The sequence below is a fragment of the Amphiprion ocellaris genome, chromosome 13 (assembly GCF_022539595.1).
Source record: "Amphiprion ocellaris isolate individual 3 ecotype Okinawa chromosome 13, ASM2253959v1, whole genome shotgun sequence".
NCBI lineage: Eukaryota > Metazoa > Chordata > Actinopteri > Pomacentridae > Amphiprion > Amphiprion ocellaris.
The window spans coordinates 31,222,048-31,247,371 of NC_072778.1; the positions used below are offsets into that span (position 1 = coordinate 31,222,048).

The 25,324-nt window shown below is 41.0% G+C and overlaps 1 protein-coding gene across 1 annotated transcript in view; it reads right to left on the minus strand.

Moving 5' to 3' along the window:
• The window catches only part of gpc3 (glypican 3), a 150,351-nt gene that overhangs the window by 30,504 nt on the left and 94,523 nt on the right, over positions 1-25,324 (minus strand). The window contains exons 4-6 of the mRNA XM_023283393.3: positions 15,513-15,655; positions 14,915-15,040; positions 7,848-7,959 (exon numbers count right to left, since the gene is read on the minus strand). Of these exons, the coding sequence (XP_023139161.2) occupies positions 7,848-7,959; positions 14,915-15,040; positions 15,513-15,655 (381 nt within the window). The remainder of the gene's footprint in view (positions 1-7,847; positions 7,960-14,914; positions 15,041-15,512; positions 15,656-25,324) is intronic.

The window sequence follows — 25,324 nt, forward strand, 5'->3', positions numbered from 1 at the left end:
TAGCGGGAGTCGGAGGACGCTCAGCTGGGTGGAGAGGTCTGAACATGCTGGAGCTTCAGTGCTGCTCTGCTGTAGATTAGCTTGTAGCAGAAACCAAAGAAAACTGAGGGTGGGAGGAAACAGCAAAGGGAGGAGGGGGGGAGTTAACGAGAAAAAGAGAGACAGAGAGCCCACCACATACTGCAAAAATATGGGAGTCTGGCAAGATGAAAAGGCAGCGAACATGTGAGGGGAATGATAAAGTTAGGAAGTGTTAACACTTTGACAGGTCCAGAGCGGAGCCTCAACTGTGCAGTGCCCCCCAGAGCACCGCCGTCCCAAACAAAAGGCAGAGGAGGAACAGAGGAGGTCCCTGACCCTCGCAGGGAGACCCTCTGATGACCCAGCAGAGACAGGAAACGGGAAGTGTGACCTCTGACCTCTGCTGGGGGGGGGTTCTGTTACACAGCAACACGTGACGGTGCCCAGTGACAACAAGCCCAGGATGTGTGGATCAGATACGACGCTCAGCTGCTCAACAAAAAGCACAGAATCAGAGAGAAAATAATAAGAAAATGAAAAGCTCATAGGTAGAGAAAAAACCCCATGCTGCGACTGCTGGTTAGCAAGGCGAGTGCCTGGCTTGTGCTGCAGGGTTTTTATAAGCCGGCTGCGTGATAATTACACCCAGTGGGGAGGTGGTGGTGTGGGAGCAGAGGGGCGGAGTGGGCAGAGAGAGGCAGCTCGGGCCTCAGGATTGATGGTGGAAAGGCAGCAAGGAGGGAGGTGGAGGTGTGGAGGTAAGGAGGGATGGATGGCAGTGGTAGAGGGATGGTTGGGCCTCATTAGCAGGCAGACTAATTGGGAGGAAAAGGGCCCTCACATGCTCCGTCTGACCTCCCAGTCAGCAGGGGAGAGAGCTGTGGGTGGAGGGGAGAGGGGTGGTATCTGCTGGTTGGATTTCTGAAAGTTCAGGGAACATAACTCCTCAAATCCTAAACTTGCCGTGAAGTCATAAGTCTCCGGAAGACGAGAGGATAACATGCGTGCATGTTGCTCTAACTGGGGAAGCAGTCTGATGCCCTGCAGCCCCTCAGAGGTTTACATCAGGTGTCATACTTCATTTAAAGCACCCTCATGGCTTATCGGCGCCCACAAATATAGCAGCCCTTCTTCCTCTTCTGCTTCCAGAGCAGTCGTACTTCACACACATAAAAAACGAGGAGGGCGAGAGGACAAAGGCCCTGAGGGGGTATATTAAATAACGCTTCAAAACCCCTCAGTAAATAACATCAAACAGAAGTCAGTCTCTTTGACTGGAGCGAGCATAATGACTAGGTTAGCCAGTGTAAGTTTACAAAACAGCAGGCCCAGTCTGACACCCATGGTGTCTATTAGTCTGATTGTAAGCACACCCTGTAGGAAAAGGCCACCGCATGCTGGCCTTGTCGTGAAGCAGCTTCCACTTTATCTTTATTGTAATAATAAGACACACAGCACTGCATTTATTCCTACGTTCTAAAGTGTTTTTCAAGTGTTGCTATTTTACATTCATTTGTATGCTCATATATCACAGAGCTGTGAACGCATCTGCTGTATTTAAATTCCTGTAAGATTAATTACAGCAAGTGTGCGCAGTAAAAACTGTTGCAGCCTAAGTGCGTGAGTTATATATTAAAGAGCGCATTCTGCTCGAGCATGCACGAGGTGTTGAGCGCATGCTGCCCAGGCTCCGGTGGCTCGGAGGAAGTGAGACTGCGTGATGGAATTTGTGGCGCTCGGGATCTGGTTTATTTTCCACCCTGGATTCCTGTCCTACCTGCAGGATTTTCCCAGGTTCTGGCTTCAATTAGTCTGGGAAGCTGCGAGGAGAGGAGGGGGATGGAGGGGTTTAGGAGAGGAGGGGGATGGAGGAGGGAAGGGCGACAGAGCTGGAGTCTGTCACACACAACTCAGCACAGCTGGGGAGACGGAAAGAAAGGCAACGAACAGGCGCAGATACAGAGTGATGGGAGTAGAAGACATTGGAGCATGTGAAAATTAAAGCCTTGGCTCCCAGCTTGAAGATGTTTGTTAAATTTCAATTTTAACAGTGCAACATCATTCATAAAACAAAGAGGTCTTTCATATCCATGGGATTCCAAATGCTACTTCATAAAGCCAAGAAGGGGCTGTCACAATAATCCCAGGAGGTCTGACCCTCCAAATGGCAAACTCATCTGACAAATGAAACGCTCTGTAATCAAAGACCAATCACATAATTGCTCTATTTTGCCACTAGCTCAACCATCTCCTGCCAGATTAGTTGTTCAGAGGAGAAACCCGATACTCTGGGAAATTAAACAGATGTTCAGAAAAACAAACTCATCTCCACAGAACAAGAACACATCACCAAAATAATATGTACTAATTTAGGAGTCCACACAGGAATTCACCTCACACAAAATGACAGAGTTAATGCAGAGACATGTTCACAGTCAACATCTCAGCAAGGAAACAGCAAGACTTGTCAGTCAGGGAGTATCAGCGGCCTGACGTCAGAGCCGAGGAGAGCAGGTTGGAGTGCACTCGTCTTTATCAGCTTTACACGTATACAAGTCACAACAGAAAGACAGGACCTCACACAGGAATTTGTTACACAGTGTACACAGGCACAAAAAATGTCCACGGCTCCGCACAGTCCTGCTCTGTTTAAAGATTCCAAGTCGAGAAGCAATAACCGAAGACGAAAGCCATTTCTCTTCATCCATTTATAGTGTGCAGCTCTCTTTAAACTTGGCTACGGCTCAGTCATGACATCAACTGCTTCAGGCGTGAGAAAACGTTGTTTTATAAGCTGAGGCGACCGGCTCTGAAATTTTTTCCCCCCTATGATGTTTAGATTAGCCTCGCAAAGGCACAAAGGCAAGGGTCTCCCTGCCAAACTGCCTTTGTATCTGCTGATACTCTGATCAACACTGACAACGTGAGAAATGACACATTTCCGCTGCATAGTTGCATTTCACAGGGCCATCGTCACGCAGCACTTAGGAGTGGAGGAATGAAACATCAGGGGGATTAAAGTTGGAAGGAAGTCCACTCTTTGGAGGGGTCCCACGTTCCCCTCACTGTTGGAGAGTGTAGACCCTATATTTTATGACACCGTCTCACATACTCCAGTCTGGGACTGATTCGTGGTTTGAAAGTGGGTCAGTACAAGCTGGAAGAACCATTGATTGTGATCACGGTTTCAGCCAAAAGTCGACGTTCGTTCAAATGGAAAACTTGTGCAGGATAAAAGAGCCTTATAGGACTTATAAAGACGTGCGTGAGAGTGACCCGTGTCCGAATGTGCAGCTGAATGCATATAAAGCACAATAATGTACACATTCTTCAGCTTGCAGCTCTGAACCCACTGTGCAAGACGATTGATCACACAGGCGGCATCATGGGACTGAAACGCTGCGTGGCACTCTGCTGGTTAACTTCCAGCAGCGTTAGACACACCGTCTCACCGCTGGCTTGTCAGCATACACTCTGCATATAAACAGGGCAGATGAAAGTAATTATCTGTGAGCTGTGGCCTACTCTCTCAGATCAGATGGTTAATTAGTCCATTTGCTTTTAGCCTCACATCATCCAGAGCCGGTGGTCTTTCAACTGGCGGGTAGGCGGGGACCTTGTAAAACTGCTTTTAACTAAACAACATCACTTTCTCCGTTGCCCTCAGAGGTTGTTTACAATATGCAGACTGGGAGCAGCCGCGACCATGAAATATTGTGGACAGTCAATAAACATTTAGCAGGATTATAAAGCATGTTTAAGGTTTTAGCCTCGCTGTTGAAATGTGACATCATCGTTAACTTTGGGTAGATATGATTTTAGTCAAGCAGCGTGGCTTCAGGGATGATGAAGTCAGCTGGTTCACCGCTGTGGGTCTGACTGATATATTTAAAAAACTGACGCACGGATTTCCATGAAATTTGGCACAAATATTCATGATTCCCAGAGGAAGGATCTTACTGAGCTTGAAAACATTTTCTTTCACTTGTGTATCAGATGTGTCCAAAGGAATCTGGTTATCCTCTTAATGGTTTTCACATCCCCGTGCGCTGATCCAAGCAGACTTTAAAAGCGGCTCGAGTTATTCTACAATACGTATGTGTTGGTTTGCTACACAGATCCTCATATCAAACACAAAAAAGCACACAGGGCTTCTGTGGATGTGTCTGAAAGGTTATAACTTTGCACTTTTTACAGGATACAGCAGCTACTAACGGAGTAACACAGTGGTAGGACATAACACAGGATATCTGGAGATTTTAGAACTTCCCACTGTGTTTTGGGCTCTTTCAATGGAAAGCAGGTAGCTACAAATCAAAGCACCCCCAACGTCATGCAGCGACTACTTCAATTACAACTCTTGTACTGATGAATTGTAAAGATGTGGAGAGTGGAGAACCTCTTCTCATGTGCAGTCGGCATGCTTGCAGCGCGTTCAGTCTGCACGGTCACAAATTTCAGGCTACACATGGACGTCTACAGAGAGTCCTGGTGGACCCTCACACTCTTTTGCAGATGACAAAATTTATCTCACGTGGACTCTTGCAGACAGCATGAACTGGCCTTTACTTTTCCGCTAACACAACCAGGGGGTTGACATTTATGGTTTTCAGTAAAATGTCTCAGCAACCACTGGATGGATTGCCACTAAACCTCAGGATGAATTGTAACAACTTTGGTCATACAGTGTTTTGTTTTTTTTATCCAGCACCAACGTCTCCACAAAATTTGTCCAATATTTTGGTTTATGATCAAATACCCTCAAGTCTTTCCCATCAGCCTCAGCTGGACTGAGTGTTTAGTACTAACACCAATGTAACACAGTGACTATCGTTAAAATTAAACCTGCTCAACATTAGCATGTTAGCATTGTTCCAAGCACTGCTGAGCTGAGTGCAGCCAGATGATTGATACTCAACCTGCTTTGCCTGGGGGCACTTTTGCAAAATGACAGACTAGTTAATAAAATAAACGATAATTTTCAGTAAAGATGAAAAAACAATGACTGTCCCACTTCTTATTAATGGAAGTCCTTAGTCCAAAGAGTAACCAGGCACTTTAATATTAAATTTAACAAGTCTTTATTATTTTATTTACCCGTGTATTAATAAAGAATTCTATTTAGTTCTATATTTAAAATCAGAGCGCCTCAGATACTCTTTGGATAGTCAACCAGTATCAAAGACTTCCATTAATAAGAAGTGAGACAGTCATAATTTTTTCATCTTTATGGACTCTTGGCACTGAAATATTTTTTAAAAATCTTTTTCTTCAAATAATCAGATGCATAAGCAACAATGAATAACTTAATATTTGAAAGCCCATAACTCATCTTTCTCAAAAATGATTTATTATGATTTCAGATTAACTGAGTCACAGCCAAGAAACTGTACCGATCCTTTACTACTAAAACAAACAAAATTTGCAGCACGAATTAATTTATTTTCATTGTGAATTAGAAAATAGTCGCCTGGCCAGCCAACGCATTGTTGAAGGCCTGATTTGAAACACAAACTATGAGTTGAGTGTCAATGCTGTGGGACACTTGCCAGTGAAAACTGTCTTTCTGATATTTTGCAAATGTCAAAAATATGTACACAAATGGAAAGACAAATGAGCAGGAGCACCTCCGTTAAAATGAAAAATGTTAAATTATCACCATAAATTACATCCTCAAAAGTTTAAATAAACTTTCCTGAGCACTCTGGCAATGAAAACACGATTTTCTAAACTTCACAATGTGTTAATTTATTGCAGGACTGCTACACTGGATTGCATGATATTGCAAGGTGCTCCTGTCATTTTATGCAGCCTACTTCAGTGATGATTGGTTTTCAAAAACACTAGCGTAATCTCATTTCTGCATGAATAAAAAAGCACAGCTACGCGTCATAAACAGTTTTACTGCACATGAAATATGCAGTCAAATGCAGTCATTCCTTTGTCAGATGTTAATCCAGCCCATTGAAGTCGAGATCTGAAGGGAAGTTGGAGTTGGATCAGAAATGTGCTTGACTCCTCTGAATGGTCATCAGATATCAGGACTAACAGCTCCCATGTGAATAGTCAATCTGCATAAATATCAGGCGTTTATGGAGAGGAACAGAATCAAAACCCCATAAATGTCCACATGTGCACCGCATCATCAGGGCAACACGTGGGCCAATTAGAAAATGGCATTAGGTTACTGGGAACATCTGATTTGAGTGCTTCTAAGGGATTGTCTGAATGTCTGTAACACAATGAGCTCAGTCATTTTCACCAAACTGCATTTTCTTGCAAAATCTCATCAAAAGCCTATCAGGAACCTGATCCACGCGGTAAACAGTCGGCACTGGAGCAGCTCTGTATGCAATCATACGGACACAATACTTTGTCCTTGTCAGAGCAGGAAGTTTCAAAAGCCTTATTACATTAGAGGGAGCGTGTCCTGTTTTTTAACGTGTTTAAATAGGATTCTTTGACTAAAGCTTGGGTTTATTTTTGTCATTTTGGCCAAAACATTGCCCTATATCACTAAAAAGAAGCAAAAAGGGCATAAAAGTCCAACAATCACATAGATTTTACTCAAATTTTCATGTCACACAAACTTGTCTGGAAGAGAAGCAAAATTATTAACCAAACTATCCCTAATAAACGTCCATCAGAGTCTATAGACGGACATTCCTGTGTGACAAAGTTTGCATGCATGAAGGACTATTATTGACACTTAACACTCTTAGTTTTAGCACCAAATAAAATGGTTCTGATAATGTGGTTAAACAGCTGACGTGTTTTTGTCCCCACCGGACTCGAAGAAATGACTCTGGTAAGTGCAGCATCTTCATAATTGACAGAAACAAGGCCAAAGCTGTAAAAAATAAGATTCATGAGTTCAGATAGGAATTATGCCTTAAACTCGTACGAAGCATTTAGAGCTGGAAATGAGGATGAATCATGTTTGGGACCTTTTGAAGACAGCAGGGGGCATCTGACACGCACACAAGAGGCAATACGGCAAAAGTAAATGAGGAAATTAGAGCGTCTCAGCCTGCAAGCCTCTGTATTTTTTCTGGAGGGTCTCTGGCTGTCGGAGGAGAGCGGAGGAGGGTCCACGGTTGTTCCTCAGATCTTTCAGGTTGTTTAAACAGCGGAGAAGGATTGTAATCCATTCAGACAGCTCTGCAGCACTCAAACACACACACATGCAGGCAAAAATGCACAAAGTGTGTGTCTGTGTGTGTGAAGGTGGTCAGCTGGAGTGTTGACAGCTACAAGTGCAACAACCAGCAGACCAGGAAGTCTTGGTCGATCTGTGGGCTGATATATTTATCTGCGGGGTTTGATCCTACAAGCATCTTTGCACTCAATCCAAAAGGTGGTTTCCATGGCAATGAAAGCTGCAAATAAAAAACGGGGGCTTCGGCCTTGATGACAGCTGCGACTTACTGTGGACAGAGAACATAATTCCTTTCTGCCACAACAAACCTTCAGAAAATGGGTCATCATGTGGTCCCTACGCAGGTGGATTTGTGTCTCAGACGTTCTTTTGTGTAGCACAGATGAGACATTTTTGCTTTTAAAAAGAGCAAGGCTTCGACTTGTAAAGCATCCTCATTTCACATCTTCACCTGTCCTGTCCTGTGCCGACCCCCACAGGAGCTGCAGAGTGATACCTGCAGCAGCCGACCAATCACTGGCCGCTGTGAGCCGAGAGGGAGGACTAACGGGAAGGTAAACCTGAACGCCTCCTCAGAGGACAGGCCACAGACAAACTGCTTACTGCAGGGGTTCAGATTTAAAACATGAACAAACAAGTGGTTCAAACACAGAGCAACTCAGCTCACCTGGTTGATGTGTTTGAGTTTGTCTATGATCTGGCTGATGATCGGCTCAGGAGGCTTGTTGCTCCTCGACTCTGAGCCGGTGTGCAGCCGCTTCAGGCCAGGACCCGGAAACCTGCAGGTAAGGGGAAGAAAAATGTTAAAGTTCTTGTGTTACCGAGTGTTTAAGCTCCATGTGTGGAAGACATTATAAGCTGACCATTGGCTCCATCATTTCAAACACGGCATTTATCACCATCTAGTGTTGATAAGATGAATGACAGGTCTTTTAGGGTTGTAGTTGCAGGGGCAGAACTGGAAAGTTCATTTGTAACTGAGCTTTAATCAGAGGACTAACTCTTTCCTCACTTGAGACTTTATATCTAGAAAGGTTTTTCTAACATTTGACATTTAAAGATAGTCTTAATGTTATTAACAAAAAGCTTGGAGACCACAAACATTTTTAAAGGACTATGCTAAAAATACTTCAGCAGCAGCCTTCAGAAGGAAACTGTTCTGAGTGTATGATTAGTTTAACTTATAGACATCTGCTTTCAATTAGTGTACACTTGTAAAGACCATGTATATAATAACAGTCTTGAGTTTCCAATGGCCCCTATGACTTTTAATTTTCTATGATAGAAACTTTGAAACATGTCTTTGTCATAAAAAACATTCAGGCATTTCAGTTCTTTCATAGGTTTATTTTAGGTTTTTGATTCTTTCTGAGCTTTATTTGAGTTCTTCTAGAAATTTGAGAAATGTAATTTGGAAAATTTTTAAAACATTCTTCACAATACTGAGTTTTTCCTTCTTACTGAACTTTTCCTCAATCTTGAGATACAAATCAATATATAATATAATCAATATAATCAATATATCCAGTATGCAGTATATATATATATATATATATATATATATATATATATATATATATACATACATACATACATACATACATACATACATACATACATACATACATACATATATATATATATGATATATATATATATGGAGACCAGTTCAGTTTGCTAGCAGTCTGTGTGGTGTAGAATAAACATACAAGCATCAAAAATCACTGACTATTGTCATTTTACACACATTGATAATACATTTGGAAAATTTTAACTTGTTCTGAGTGGCAACGACATCCTCAAAAAAGTTAAATCATTAAGTAAAGTTTGTCCGGTTATTAATTTCATGCATATTATCAGACTGCTTGGCTACTTTTTAATCATCTGCAGAAAATGATAGAACATTATCAGAGATGTATTTCTGTCCTGCTTTAGCTGGGAGGGTATATTTAGGTACAAGCAGCCTGCAGGCAGGTGCTTACATGTCTGCATGTGCAACTGAGGAAACGCTGCTCTGTTGACACTCGTGTATGCTATCAGGAGGAGGAGGAGCTGGAGTGTCTGAAAGGTAGATTTCTCTCTAGTTCTCTTTCATGTTGAGGCTTTTCCTGCAGGTGTTCCTTCAACTTCTGGCACTGTCAGGAATTAACCCCTTCCCACCACAACAGTACACTAAGAGCTTCTGCACATACTAGGCAGGTGTGTTTAGAAGAACCAGAGTCAGGACTGACAACATATCTTTCTCAGGCACGGCGGTGATACGAACGGTGTGGAGGTCAGAGGTCAAGCTGCAGCGAAAATGTCAACTGCTATATTGCAGTAAATGTTTGGAAAGATGAAGGACGGATGGGCTGGAGGAGGAAAAATTATTTTCAGAGAAAAGGTTAGTAAGAAGGAGAGGGGCCTTGAAAAAAATATGAGCATAAATGTGTGTGTGTGTGTGTGTGTGTAAAGCATGAGGTCATACTCTGTTCTCATCTCGGTGACACACACCTTCCAGCTGCCATCTCCATTCATCAGCCGCTCCCATAAGTCAGACTTTTCATTAAACTCAAATTACATTTCCCCAGTTATTTATTCTTCTTATTAGCCGTGATCTCATCCCCTCTCTGCTGCTAATTATCACATTAATAATAGAGAGATGTGTGATCAATTAGGCAGAGGAAAAGAGGAAATATGGGTCGAGGAGGCAGAATGAGGTGAGAGACTTTGAGTGAAGCTTCACATAATTTAACCGCAATATAATTTAGCTCGTATAACAGTTTCTCATTGCTGATAGTCTCAGTCATCGGGTTTGTTATCCAGTCGTCTCTGCAGAGCTGATCATATCAGTTCACACTTGTGATAGTCTAATCTAATCTATAACCAATTATCAGGCTATTAGGTCCCGTCTGAATAAGACCGCCGCCTCTCACATTGGAATAAACAAAAGATAGACTCCAGGTGGTGAAAAAAGGAGTCTGACTCTTTCACTGATGGATCAAACATACAGTCCCAAACATACTAATGAGGCGAGAGCTCAGAAACTCTTTCTGGCAAGATGTTGAACAAAAAAAAAGATCAAATTTGGATGTAAAAAAGTGAATCATCCTTTGGCTTATTAAGGATTTCTTTGAACTTTTATCTTGACCATCGTTGGAGGATGTATTCAGTTCCTTTGTTTACACACTAAGTCTGCAGACTTCAGTGAATGGTGATGTAAGCAGGTTTGAGATCCACCACTTGTTGACTCAGATAAAGATATCTGTTCAAGAGACAGATTTGCTTAGTCTGTATGTGTTCTGATTTGGTGAATAATTGTAAATATGCGCATTTGGAGTAAGTGTGCATCTGTTTTCTCATGTTTTTACTGGTTTCAGGAGACCATCGTTAAAGGCCTGTCCTTTTTTAAAACTTTTGTGTTTGTTATTATGGAAATTTTATGGTTAAAACAGACGTTTTTGTACATTTTTGTTGGGCATTTCTGAAATACAGTAAGGCTATCTTACTAAACAGTGGTTTACATTGTTCAGATGGTCTTTTGGGGAAAATTGGAAAAGTAGGGAAACACAGCACATTATGTCCAAAACTTATACTTGGGTTTTAACCCTCGTGTCGTCCTGCAGGTCAAAATTGACCCGTTTTAAAGTTTGAAAATGTGGAAAAAATATATATTTTCACAGTGAAACTTCTGGTGTCCACATTCTCAACATTTTTGGGAAATCTTTGAACATTTTTTGGTGGAAAAAAAGGAATGTTAAAAATGTTTCTTAAGAACATTCACACAAAAAATTACCAAAATCCAGCAAATTTCGCTGGATTTTGGTTGATTTTTATGTGAATGTTCTTAAAGAAAATATTAGAAGTCTTACTGATATATATGTAATCACTTTAGATATTTTTAGGATTTTGTTTGGAAAATTTTTACAATTTTTTTGAAAATATTTACAAGAATTTTCTTGCCAAATTTGGGGGATTTTTAAAAAAAAAATAAAATAAAACTTTTCAGGGAAACATTTAAGGAATTATTGGAATTTTCTTCCTGAAGGTTTTGCAAATTTTCAGAAATTTGAGGAATTTTTTTGCTGAATTTTTGCATTTTTTTTCAGACAAGGAAACAATTTTTTTGGTGCCTGTAAACAGGAGGGTTGATGAAGTAAAAGTACTATTACTACACTGTAAAGTACTTAATGGAAAATGTTTTATAAGTAAATGCAAATAGAAGTATCATATAAATCTGCTTAAAATATGAAAAGTGAAATTGCTCAGTGCAGAAAAACATCCCCTGTGACTTTTACTGTTATATATCATTATATTATTAATATTTATGCATTAGTGTGAAAGCAGTTGGTTGACATGGAGTGTATTTTGAACTATTCTCTACCAGACTGACTGTTTTAACTATAGTTTATAAACTGTTTGGTAGATTAATTACTGACAACACATATTTTATAAGCTTTTATGCATAAAAATCTTTTTTCATGTGAATACAAACTACAGTATCTGTATAATCTGTTCAAAATGGCTTTCAATACCTAGCAGCATGTTGACATTTTATTTATTTACCTACTTTTAGATGTATATTTTAGTGTTGTTTCATTGTTGTTTGTTTTTATTGTTTTACTTTATATTTTACTGCTGTCTCTGTTTTAAGTTACTGTATTGTTTTTAAGTTATTCTCTTGTTTTTAATGTAAAGCACTCTGGTCACCCTTTGGGCTGTTGTAAAGGGCTATATAAATACACTTTGATTAATTGATTGATTGATAATCCAGGTTACATTAACCCTAAGTGCTCTGGTAGGAGACCACTGAACTCATTTTTCTGGTTCTTGAAGACATTTATTGTCACTTGAAAAGTCTTTGAGAAGCAAAAACAGAAGTCAAGTTGTTTCCTACTGAAAGATTTAGAAGAAAAAGTAGAATATTTCTCTCTGGCATTAACAGAAAAGACTCACCTCCAAAAGTACCTGAAATTTGTATTTACATGCAGTTCCTGAGTAAATGTACTTGTTAGATTCCATCAAGTGACTTTCTCAGTCCGTTGATCCATCCACCTCTTTGGTGCGGCCTGGAACAACTGTGAAATTTGGATTTTACACTTAATGCTGGAATCAGGTTGATGTTCGTATTTATGAGTGAAATGTTAAAACAACCACTGGATGAAATCTGCTAAAGACATTCATGTTTCCTTTAGGATGAACGTAGTAACTTTGGTGATCGCTCAGCTTTCCACACAGCCAAGTAAAGTCAAAGTGAGAATGTTTCCAATTCTCTGGATAATGACTGCAAAACTAACAGCACTCTCTCAGCTTCAGCTGACGGACAGTTTCCCAGACATGGATGAAGCCTAAACTAAAAGAAAAAATCATGAAGATCTCCATTTAGAAAAGTTTTTAGCCTCAGTTTGATCCACGTTTGGGAAACTGAGCCATTCCAGCTAGACATTATTTTTGGGAGTTTTCTTTTAATTCTTTTTTAATGCAGGATAAAGTTTGCAAAAGATGCTCTAAAAATGTTCTTAAAACATTTTCCAAATGATGCATTGAAAACATCCTTCTTGTGTTATCATGTAACATTGTGGGAATGTTTTCTAACAATATGTTCTTCACAGCATCAACTCCAGAACATCCTCAGAATATTGTAGGCACGGATCAACATTAAATCTGGAAAATGTTCTTTTTATGAAAAAAAATATCATGGTACATAATCTGATACCATCCTCTGAATGCTAAAATGCTAAATGCTAAAATTCTGTTTTAACCTCAGAGGAACATTTGTTGAAATGTTAAATATCTTTAAAATATTGTTGGAACATTACACCAAATTTGTTTTTGTTAAACATTATAAGAACTTTTAGGTAATGTTAGCTAATGTTCCCTGCTTCCTGGAATTGCATTGTGTTAAATAGCTAAAGCACTTTAAACTTGCTGAACTAAGATTACTTACATGTTAAACTTCACATCTAAACTTTAGGTCTTGTTGATGGAACTATTTGTGTTTTAATAGCTACTTTAACATCCGGCACCAAGTTGGCATTTTATATTATTTGTGTTAAAATAAGTAACTAAATGTACACTAGAAAACTGGAAAATGCACTTTCATGAATTGTAGCCCAAGAGACTTGTTCTACTTTATGTATATATATCAGTATCTGAATATCCACATATGCAGTGCTTCTGTATATGTCTGTTTGTTTTTCTTTTCTACTGATGTTCCCTACACCAGCACTGTCCTTTTGCTGCTGCGACACTGCAAATGTTCCCACTGTGGGACTAATAAAGCCTTATCTTATCTTTACTCTGAACTACTTTGCAAAGGAAAGCTGAAAAAAATGAAATTAGAGCAAAAAATACCACTGTTCTCTTATAAAGTCAGACTAACCAACCTTCACGCTGAAGACAAATTGCCGTCCTCTCCTTATTTCCTGACCTTCTCTCCACATCTTAATTTTCAAAGTCCTGAAATAAATGTTCTCAGTCAACTCCGGATCTTATCTTTTATCTTGCATCACACGCACTAGTTTACGCTGTCATTAGATCCAAAAGGGGAATGGAATTATTTTGCAGTTGATACGGCATCTTTATCAACGTCATCAGTGTTAACACTCTTTGATGTGCTGAAAAGTGTTGCTCCTCTGATCTTGGCTCCAGGTGGGATGTAAACAAGCCTCATTTAGCTCCAAATATCACTCCTCAAGTATCGGAGACATTCACACCCGACCCCTCCGGTGCTTATCCTCCACACCCGCCCAGGCTAAATTTATCTGCATGAGACAATGCACTGAGTGAATGCCACGTTTGGCTCTGGAGAAGGTCCTATCGGGAAGATAATGGAAGATGATCCAGAGCAAATCTCCAAGTGCAAATGCACCCTGAGTGAATTTTACAGGCATATGCCCTCGTAGATGACATGGAGAATTGCTTGCCGCAAGACATTGTAATCTCTCGATCATTTTGTCTCCTTTCCTGCCTCCCTGCACCCTCTTATCGCACTGTTTGGTCCAGCTTGTAATCATCCCCTCAGGACAGCTCTGCCCCCTTTGCCAACCTGATGTCTCTTCCTCAGATTGGAGCTTCTTTTTTTTTTCTTTTAATCTTTGTGACAAATTCGTTTTCGGCAGTTTGAGGAAAAAGCACTGAATTTATTCTCCGTCCTCCTCTGGGAACAACATTAACCTACAGTGCTTCTTGTCTGAAATTTGTGCCTCTGCATTGATTAAATTACACACATAACTTATAAGACAAAAAAAAGGAAGAAAAAAAACAATATCTGTACCTATCTAAGCCAAATTGAAATTGGGGCTGGCTGACAGTGCGAAAGACAGAAGTTATGATGTCCCGAGCCAGAGGACAGAGGTGAAGTGAAATATTGTGGAAACCAAATGCGGTTTTGCAGGGTGCACCGGAGATGCTGGATGAAGGAGGAGAGAGCGATCGAAACGGCAATTAACTAAGCGGGAAGAAGGTGACAGCATGCCTGACATTAATAACATCCCATAGAGCCAAAGTCAAGATTTACACTCACACTCAGTGGGAGAGTGGGGCCTCTTGTGCGAAGCTCATCAGCTCTGGGCAAACTTACTTACCCTTCAAATCACCTACACACCCAGATGAGATGCCAGAGTGTTGGGAATCTGACAATCAGAGCCAATTGTTTGTATAAAAGATCATGCAGAAAGCCAATAAACCAGAGCAGGATTGGTCTGTGGTTGCTTATCGAGGTGTTGGCTGTAAACACATGAAGGCCTGGTTTACCTGTCTGTCATCTCCTGCCCGTTCCAGCAGAGGGAGTGGTTTGCTGGAGTGGGCTCTCGACTGCACAACGCGTCCCCAAGACCGCTGTAGAAGGAGCTGAAGCCTCTCAGGTTGGTTATGAACTCCCTGAAATGGGCGAAGAGTGGAAAAGTTTCAGTGAATATGAACTGCAGTGAGAAGGGCACAGACTGTCCTACAGAACGAGGAGACAAAAGGCAGAAATAGCATAAAGGAGGGAATTCAGCTTGATAACGGTGAAAGCAAGTCGATTATATCCCCCACGAGAAGCAGCGAGTAAAGAGGCCAGAATAAGCAGTGTCTCTGTTCCTAATTGACATTAATCTGGCCATTGTGCTGCTGAGGCCAGCAGCCCCGCTGGGCATTATTACACTGTTCATTTAAGCCTGTTACTGCATCAGAGGTGCTAAAAACACTCAAGTGGAGAAAGACTGAGTGTCAGGGAAGCAGGAGGGAACCTGTCCACACTGTCAGGGCCAATATTGGTCTGTCAGACATATATTTCCCCTGTAGCGCTCTGGAGAGGGAGTGCAGCTCCATCATCTGAAGGCGTCTGGATTACAGCCTCTGATTGGCTCACCTGCGGAGACCGGCCAGAGTCTCATCAGAGTCCGAGGATGAGGGCTGAGCTCCGCGGACCGCAGAGGAGGCTGGAGGCTGAGGAGGAGGCGACCCGACTGAGCGAGAGGCCCGCTGAGGAGACTGTCCACACATCCCGCTCACCTGCAGAGGAGAAAATGAGAAACCGGCATTGAGTGACTGAACTGACTTCCCCCCAAAACCCCTCTTCACCCCACTTATGTTCCATTGCACCCAGTTTCCAGGTCCTGAGCCTGTTTATTCAAACCCTTAATAGCAATGACACTGCAGACAGCACAGTCAACAGCCGAGCTGCCGGCCTTACTCAGCTGAGCCCCTCTGCAAATTGTCATCTGTTTGGATTTGTTTATTTTTGGGAGGGATGAAAGCAGGGGGATTTGCATAACAAACAAGTCATTGTATCCTCTGCCAGCCGTGTTCGAAATTGTAATCATAACACTCCAAAAAACGCGAGCGTGAAAATAAGGCCTCTGGTTTGCCGCTTCCTTCCCCATATAAATGCCATTGTGTTTCCACGCGGGACGACATAACAATAATAAATAAGGAGTCCCTCTCTGTCTCTCAGAGATAATGGACCTGGCACATTCTCTTCAGGTGCAATAAAAATGCAAATGGCTGTTAATGTTTAGCTTGTGGTTTAATGATCTGCCGGTGGTTTAATTTCCCTTGGGGATGCTGGCTGAGGCTGAATTCTGCCATGTAATGTTAACAGCTAATTGTGCCCAGCTCCCCTTTAAGTGAATAGGCTGGCACCACTGCTGCTGAATACTGATGGGAGCTGATAGAGCTGCACTGGACATCTTCATCTGGTGCTAACCGAGGCTGCGTAACAGTCGCAGGCTTTCCAGCACAAACAAAACTGAATCATTTTGTGTAATTACTCATTTGTACATAATGCACCTAAGCCTATTATCCTGATAAACACGCACTCCTACATTATATACTCGCTGCACATTTGTGTTAGGTAAGCAGTGCTGATGCACAGAAATGCTGATCAGCTCCAGCACACAGAATCGTCGGGGTTAATCGATATAACTTGTCACCCAAGGATAGGACAGACACCTCGACACACACAGTCACAGACGGCTGAGTTCTCCTGCACCAGGCCTTCAACATCCCACTAATAACAGTGTATTTGGAGGGAAAATCACACACACACTTCAGCCCATTGTCTCAGCCAGCCCATCCTCTCCTTCCACATCTTCCCCTCATGTGATGCTTTCACTCTCGTGTGCCTGGAGCGAGTGCCGGAGCTCCCACAGGCCATGATTAATGTGATCGGAGCTGCGTTCCTCTTTTTTTTTTTTTGTTTGTGCATTCCCGGGAAGCCATAGGGGGAGTTGTGGCACAAGGGAAAGAGACTGATTCAGCACGCACACCACACCCCGCCGATTGTTTCCGGATTCTTCAAGGAAGGGGCTCATTAGTGTGGTATTAATATCACCCAGGGCTGGACTAACACAACCAACAGGAGAGTCTTGCAGATAAAGCCTGCCTCAGCGTGAGAGCTTGGAAATATCTGCACACTTTTATCTGCACTGAGCAGCCTGCTTCACTGGGGGAGAGAGGTGCTGACGGCCAGTAATACAACTCACACACACACACACACATATATAAATATATATATATATAAACCCCATAGTCCACACCTCCACACACCTGCATCTCCGGTTCCATGCAGTTCTCTGCTTGTGCAAACATGGTGTAAAGATAAACTCCAAACAAATCAATGGCAGTGCACGAGTGCGGCACAAACGTATAATCACGGCTTTACATTAATCTCAAGGAGTTTTTAATAAGCACTTCCTGGAGGACAGATGATAGTATCTGCACTATGAGGTGGCGCGGTGCCATGCACAGCTGTAACAACATATTGGAGAATATTTGGTGAGTAATGTTTGTGTTCCAGCGTAGTCAAAGCTCAGGGGAACGGCTGAGTCAGCATTCAACCCTCTTTCCTCCTCCTCCTCCTGTTTGGACTGTTGTCACAAGCAGAGACACTGACTCGTGGTGAAATGCACACCTTATATACAGTATGTCCTATTTCAGCTGAAGCCCTTCTTAAAATTCAGCCAGCAAAGTGAAAACGGTGGGAAAGCCTCGCTCTGTGTCAAACATAAACTAATACCAGACTATCAGGGTTATAAACAGATGGATGTTGTTGTCTAGAATAAGACATTTTACTGATAAATTCCAAATTACAGACGCAGAAGCAGTTGATTTCAGCCTTTTTCAGTCTGACGTACCACCTCAGCTGTGCTTCGGATTTTTCATTGTCACAATACTTTGTATTTGTAAGCCTAATGCTTCAACTATTTATCATATTATGCTATTAAATTGGTGGCCGGGGCTCAGGTGGTAAAGTGCATCCACTAATTGCAAGGTTGGCAATCAAATCTCCAGCCCCTCCATGTGCCAAACCGTCCTTGGCAAGATGTTATACCCCAAGTTGCTCTCAACGGAAAGGAAGCACCTTGCATGGTAGTTCTGCCACCATTGGTGTGGGAGTGAATGAGTGAATGGGAAACGATCAGAAGTGCTTTGGAATCCAAGCATAAAAAAGCACTATTTAAATGTTGACCATTCATTCATATTCAGCTTATAATCCACACACTTTTAGCTAACATTGACTCTTTCAACTAGTAGGGTTTAGTTTTACAACTATGGATGCAATAAGGACAACTAGATAAAGGACTCAAAGATATGTGGATTCAACTCAGCTGTGCAATAAAACCAATAAACCTGACCAATATGCTTATTATTAGTTTCACAATGTACCTTTTCTATCTATCTATCTATCTATCTATCTATCTATCTATCTATCTATCTATCTATCTATCTATCTATCTATCTATCTATCTATCTATCTATCTATCTATCTATCTATCTATCTATCTATCTATCCATCCATCCATCCATCCATCCATCCATCCATCCATCCATCCATCCATCCATCCATCCATCCATCCATCCATCCATCCATCCATCCATCCATCCATCCATCCATCCATCATTTCCTCATATTCAATGTGTAGACTGTATATAATAGACCAATGTGGCACCGGTCTGAAAAGTGAAGCCTACATTGTATTAAACCTTTTTTTTTTTTTTTTTAACAGCCAGCAGAGGACGAATCTTCTGGTTGCAATAAGAAGTCTGACTATATAGACGTCTATGAGAAAATGACTTTATTTCTCACTTGATTTGTTACCTCAGTAAACATTTTCCCAATCAATTTATGGTCTCAATCACTAGTTTCAAGTCCCCTTCAGTCCAGAATGATGTTCATTAAGTAAATTCTGATCCCTTTTAGAGGAAAACAGAAGACAAAAGCAGAGTTTGTTTTAGGGCGGGGCTACGTTGACTGATACATGCATAGTGTCCTCATCACATCCAGTTTTAAAAGACTAAGATGGCCAAATTCCAAACTCGAGACTTCAAAACGATGGTCCACAAACCAGCTGCTGACCTTACAATGACCATGTTTGTCTTTTATACGCAGTCAGTGCTCAATCCATTGACTTTACACTGTGATGACCTTGCAAAAATGAAACTTACTTTTCTAGGTGCTAGAGAGATTTTACAAATATGAAACTTTCATAGATTAAAAATTCATAAATGAAGGGGTAAAACCCAGCTTGGTTACAGTTGGAGGCATCCTGTCAACAATTTTACAGACAGAATCTACGGGGAAATGTTTTATTGGGCCACCGGGGAATTTTTCATTGCAAAAATTGGCAGCCAAGCTGAGTAGCTGTGCCATATCTAGCTCTCTTAATGCATCTGTGGTTCCAACTGACTTGGTTGGAGGGAGGAATGTCTTTTCAGCTTAGTGAAACCTGTTTCCAAATCATATCATCAGCAAAATGTACATGCAGGCAGGTGGCAGCAAACAAGCCAAAATGACTTGTTCGGAGACCAACATAAAACTGGGCCTAAAACTGGAGGAATCACAAAAATAATAAGTAGAAAATCATTCATTTATTATCTAAAGATGCCAGGCAGGTGTGGATGCCTGCCTGCTACCTCAGAGTGCAGACGCTAACTGACTGTTAGCTTCAGATATCTGGTCAGAGTTTAATGAAATCTGTGAATGGTCGAGCACTGAAACTCTGCTGTTTATTAGGCTCTTTGCTTGAAATGCTTTTAGAGTTTCAGTTTAGGAGACTGCTGGAGAAGAAGACTGATGGCTTTAGGCTGAGAAAGTGTTGTACTACAAGTTGTTAAATTACATCCATCCGCTGTCAGGTGTATTGTGAAGACCGAGAAGAATTTCCATAAATGCTAATGCTACAAATATAATAACCATCATTACCACCAGCTGCCGTTTCCCTCCGTAATATGTGTCATATTAGCCAGACAGAGCTGACAGATGTCTGTCAAAGGAAAACCATAATTTTACAGGTTTTCCAGCAAGCTGCTTTATGAGTGAAAATGTCCATCTACAAGATACTATATGTAGCGCATGTTTTAAAGATATATTTCAAATTAGCTGAGTTTTTCCACAATCTTAGCCTCTGGCAACTCCAGAAGTGCCCCTTCAGGCACCTGGCTGGGACTTGCTGAGTTGGAGGTAAAATGTGAGTCAGACTTTAATGTAAAGATATGAGCAGTTGTGTGTTTGGAGTGAAACATCAGTGAAACACACTCATCCAAGAGGCTCAGTTAATATTTTAGAACACTGATGGACTATAGAAGTTAGCCTTCAAGGTAAGATTGTCAGTGTTAAACATAGATGACTAAACACTAAACGGAAATGAGGATGTTAATCTCACCAAAAAAGATGCAGATGAGAGTCTACTCTCAAAAAAACATTAGTTGTTTGTGCATCAGCACTAGGAAGCCAATTGTGAGACGAACGGATTTCACACTTCTCACGTCTTTCTGCAAATCCTGAAGCATTCAGAGCTGTGAAAAGTCATTAAAGCGTAACGTGTTTTGATTTTATCATCAGTGTTCTGATGCAGCTGAAACAGGAGTCTGAAGCAGAGACATGATGTTTTCTTCAAACATGGAAATCAGGTCCAAGGGATTAGAAAGATACCTGAGAAGCTGCTCTGAGGAGCTGATCTGCGGCCTTCAGGAGAACACTGAACATTTGATAAATGGCTCTTAAGAGCAAAGAATGATGTGCAAAAGGAAATTTGTAACCAAATTACAAATGATTAGAAGTGATGATTAGTAAATTTGGCTTAAAAGCTGCTTGAAATTATTATTTTTAAACTCTCTGAACAACAAAATCTGCCGTGGGTGTTGAAAAGCATGTTTATTTATATATTTTTCAACCACCAAAATGACACAATTTATCAGACCAAACTTTCTAAAAACAGACAGAATTCAGTCAGAAAATGTTTTACATATTGATTCAAATGTTTTTTTTTGTTTTTGACAAAATAAATGATAAAATAAATTTTATTTTTGCCATTTTTGACATTCTAACTGTCATACTGCACACTTGACATTTTGAGTTCTCTCCACTTCCAGCCATGTTTCTGCTGTTTCCTTCGAGGTGTGAGACTTTATATTCCAGTGAAAAATGAACACACAGTGAGAAAAATAGTAAGTAACTGTTCAGAGCTCAGAGGGTTGTCATTTCTTGAAAGCAAAATCCATGAAACCAATTGGTTTTGGATTTGTCTTTCATTTTTGCTTGGCCTGTTATTCAATTATGATCAGCTATACAAACAAAATGCATATTTTCTGAGATATTAAGTCAAATTTCGATTATACTTGCAAATGTGTCTTAATTTACATTGTCAAACAAACAACAAATTGAGTGTTTGGGGACTTTCAAATACCACAGAGTGTCTTCTATAATTCAAGCAAAACAAGACTTATATTAATTAAATATCAGTGATAATAAATAAGCGTGACTTGATAAATAATAAATTGGCTGATATGTTATAGAATAGTTTTTACAGTCTGGTTCCTGTGTCTGTAGTTGCTCACGTTTGACTGGATTAATAAGTAATAAAAATGCAGCAGAGATTTAATTAGTGCTCTGTGTGCAGCAACAGTTTGGATGGGATTTGATCTGCCTGAGATATTTTTGTGCACAAAGAAGACGACAACAATTATGAAAAGTGTGTTATTGACAAGAGGTATTTGATTTTACACTTAGAACTGAGCACCCGACTGTGTCGAGAGCTTAACAACACACAACCCGTGTACTCGGCAGTATAGCTCCTCTAATCTTGGTCTGATCCATCATATTTCTGTCTCAACTTACTTCCCGTCTTCATTTTCAGCCAAGGGGTCGTGGGGTGATGGATGTCTCCTCCACACTCTCCTGTCCTCCTTCCCCTTGGGCTCGCTCTTCACACATCTATTCTTCCCCCTCTTTTTTGTCATTCTTTGCCTTCTCCTTGGTAAAAATAGAGCTTCATAAATCATGCATCTTCTCTCACAGCAGCGCGTAAGAACAAGAGGGAAAGAAATAAATGTAGTGGGGGGGTGGGGATGAAAGAGAGGAAAAGGAGAGAGAGGGATGCTGAGGATGAGAGGTAGAGATGGAGGTGGATGACATCAAACTCCAGGAGAGGGCTGGGAAGTTGACAGGGGAATAGATTGGAGCTGCAGGGCTTCTTGGCTGCCCTCACCGTCTCTGTGAACATTGGCTGATTCACGCTGGAGCTGCAGCCAGGTGGAGGAAATGAATGTTAACATGCCAGATAGTGGGCCGGCGGATGGACGATGAGTGGTCACCTCCTCAGCACAGTTACATACTTCAAGTCCAGGGAGGAAAAAGGAGAGAGAGAGAGAGCAGAGGAGACGTCTCCCTCACACCTCGAGGACCCTTTTACTCAGGTAGTCGATCCGTCTGTCACCCTTGGTAACGGAGGTCTGTGCTCTGACTCGAGGGGAGGTTAAGTGGGAGATACTGACCACAGCTGCGACACACTCGGCATCACGTGAAACCACAGAACAAGACACGTTACACCGTTGATCCATTATGCTGCTGTACAAAATATCGAACTAGAAGGTTACTTAATGCTCAGAACCACAGCTGCAAATTTGCACATTTTTAGCTCACATTACTGGTAACCATTTGTCAAAACATATCTACATTTGTACCTTTAGAATAGAACAGAATAGAAATACTTTATTGGGGGAAATTCTATTGTTGGCACCACCAAAAATACAAACTAGAAAAGCACTCAGAGAGTGCAGTACTCCACCAAGGCTGCTCATTCCTCCATACTGCATTGTCAGAAATGCAGCGTTTTTTTTTATAGAAAGGCAGCATTTGTTTATTGGTTATTAAAGATTAGAAATCACGGCACCATAGAAAGTGGCCATTTAACATAGATGTAACCACAAACAAAATGACCTTGCGCTGAGCACAGCCGTGTTTTATGTAACGTCATGTATGGATACCGAATCACATGACCTAAATATGTAGCGGGTGTTGGGAATTGATGTGACTCAGAAACACCCTCACAGTTTAATCAGTTGTTCCTTGTATCGTTTTTGACGTAAAAGTCCCGATAAGTCTGCAGCGATGGATTTGTAGTAGGATCGCAATCATGTGATCGTCAGCAAGCAGCTGAGGTAGCATTCACTTGTTGCCATAGTTACAGTGACGCCGTGCCACTATCTCGCAATGATACAGAAATCTTTAACAAATCCGTGGATCCAGACTATAAGCCGCATCACTGCCAGAGTCTAATGAGGTGGTCCTTGTGTCATTTCAGAACTTTCCTGAAAATTTCATCCAAATCCATTAGTCCATTTTGAGCAATGACGCATACAGACGGATAGCCAAACATACGCCGATCATCACATAACTCATTGTTGGAGTAATACATAAGCAGGAATATCTGGTAAGTAAGGTCAAAAACAAGAAATAAGAAAATATATACTGAAGTACAAAGTGCACAACATAGTGTAAAATGCACAATTATACTATAGTAGAAACTAGGGATAGACCGATTATCTGCCGATCTCATTACCATGGCTTATATTTTTCTGATTATCGGTATTAGTATTGTTAATAACCAATTGTTGAAGAATTAAATGCACTACTTCAGATCTGAAACAACCTCTTCTCTCTGTCTGTTGTCACTCTGTGGTCTCAGAAGTGTCTCTCAACCAGCAAAAACTAAACAAGAAACACAAACCAGGAAGTTAGCTTCTTTCACAGTGGCTAAAGCTACACTAACGGCTAGCAGCTAAGTTAGATGGCAGCCGTATACTAACCTGAAACCAAGTCTGGAAAATAATAATTAATAATGCTTTAAGATATGTACCTTAGTGGACAATAAAAGTGATAGAACAATGAAAGATTTAAAAAAAAAAAAAACAGATGAGCAGGAGACGTAACTGCACAAACTGATCAATCTCAGTTGATCCCACATAAACAGAGGAGACAGTTTGTCACTCCTGTTCCTATTTTATATATTTAGTTATAGTCAGCCTTATTAATGAAGAAGTCTAGTTATGACTGACAGATTCTTTGCTAACACATGCTCTGAATATCTGGTCCAAATACTGGTTATCAACCTTTCTTAATGGTAAATGGTAAATGGTCTGTATTTATATAGCGCTTTACTATACCTGTAACGATACCCAAAGCGCTTTACATTATACATCACATTCACCCATTCACACACACATTCACACACTGATGGCGGAAGCTGCCATGCAAGCCGCTAACAACGACCCATCAGGAGCAGTTAGGGGTTCAGAGACAGGGACACCTCGACATGAGCTCTCCAGGCGAGGATCGAACCGGTAACCCTCCGGTTACCAGATGGCCACTCTACCCACTGAGCCATGCCACCCCCAATCACCAATAACCAGCATCAGCAGCAGCCCTATGAAACCAGTATCGGTGGATCTCCAGTAAACACATACAGTGAAATGTGGAAATTAAAATGTTCTGTAAATGGCAGTGCAACGTGTGCAAGTATTGCAAAGAGTGCAACGACAGCACAAAATCAGATAACACAGATGCTTCAGATTTAGATGAAATAATTTCATACTAGATACAGATAATATGCATTTGGTGCATACAATGTTTCATTATTGTAGAACATTGGTTAACTGTTGTGTCTAAGACGCTATGCAGTGTTCCTATTCCTGTAAATGTTGGAAATCAACAAGGTGACAGGAGGACAGATGAGATCTTGTAAAATCAGCACAATTTGGCAATATTTTTATCAAGAAAACTGATTGTAGGAGGTTAAATGTAGGCTGTCAGAATAAACTTCCAAACAACCAGTTGACTCGAGCAACGTGGAATCTCATTCAGCACAGATACGTGGATGTTAACCTGTAAGGAAAAAAGCTGCTGATGCTAGCAATGCTAAAATTAGCTACACTTTCCAAACCAGTGTGACATTGTTTACCTACAGACGGTGTGAACCCACTCAATCTAAAACGATAATGCAGCTCATCACAGTAATGTGTGTAAAATATGCTTCCACCCAAGAAAATAACCAGTTTTTAAGCTACTTGACTAGTGTGTATTTAAATTTCTGTTTAATCATGAAGGAATTTAGTTGTTAATGCAAGCATTTCCAATGTGTCCGCTGTCAACTGAAGGCAAAAATGTAAAAAAAAAAAAAAAAAAAAAAAGCACTGACAAGAAATCCAAACCTATTAGAAATGTCTGGTCATTACAGCCGGGTGGCGACCGACTGACCGACTCCCTTTCAGGCCAAGACGAAGGTCATGAAGGAGGAAATAAAACTGACAAAGATGGATCTTCTGCTAGCAACACATTGATTGCACTATTTTTTCACTGAAACTGTCTCCTCGTCTACAAACAAGTCAATTTGTCAGGTGCTG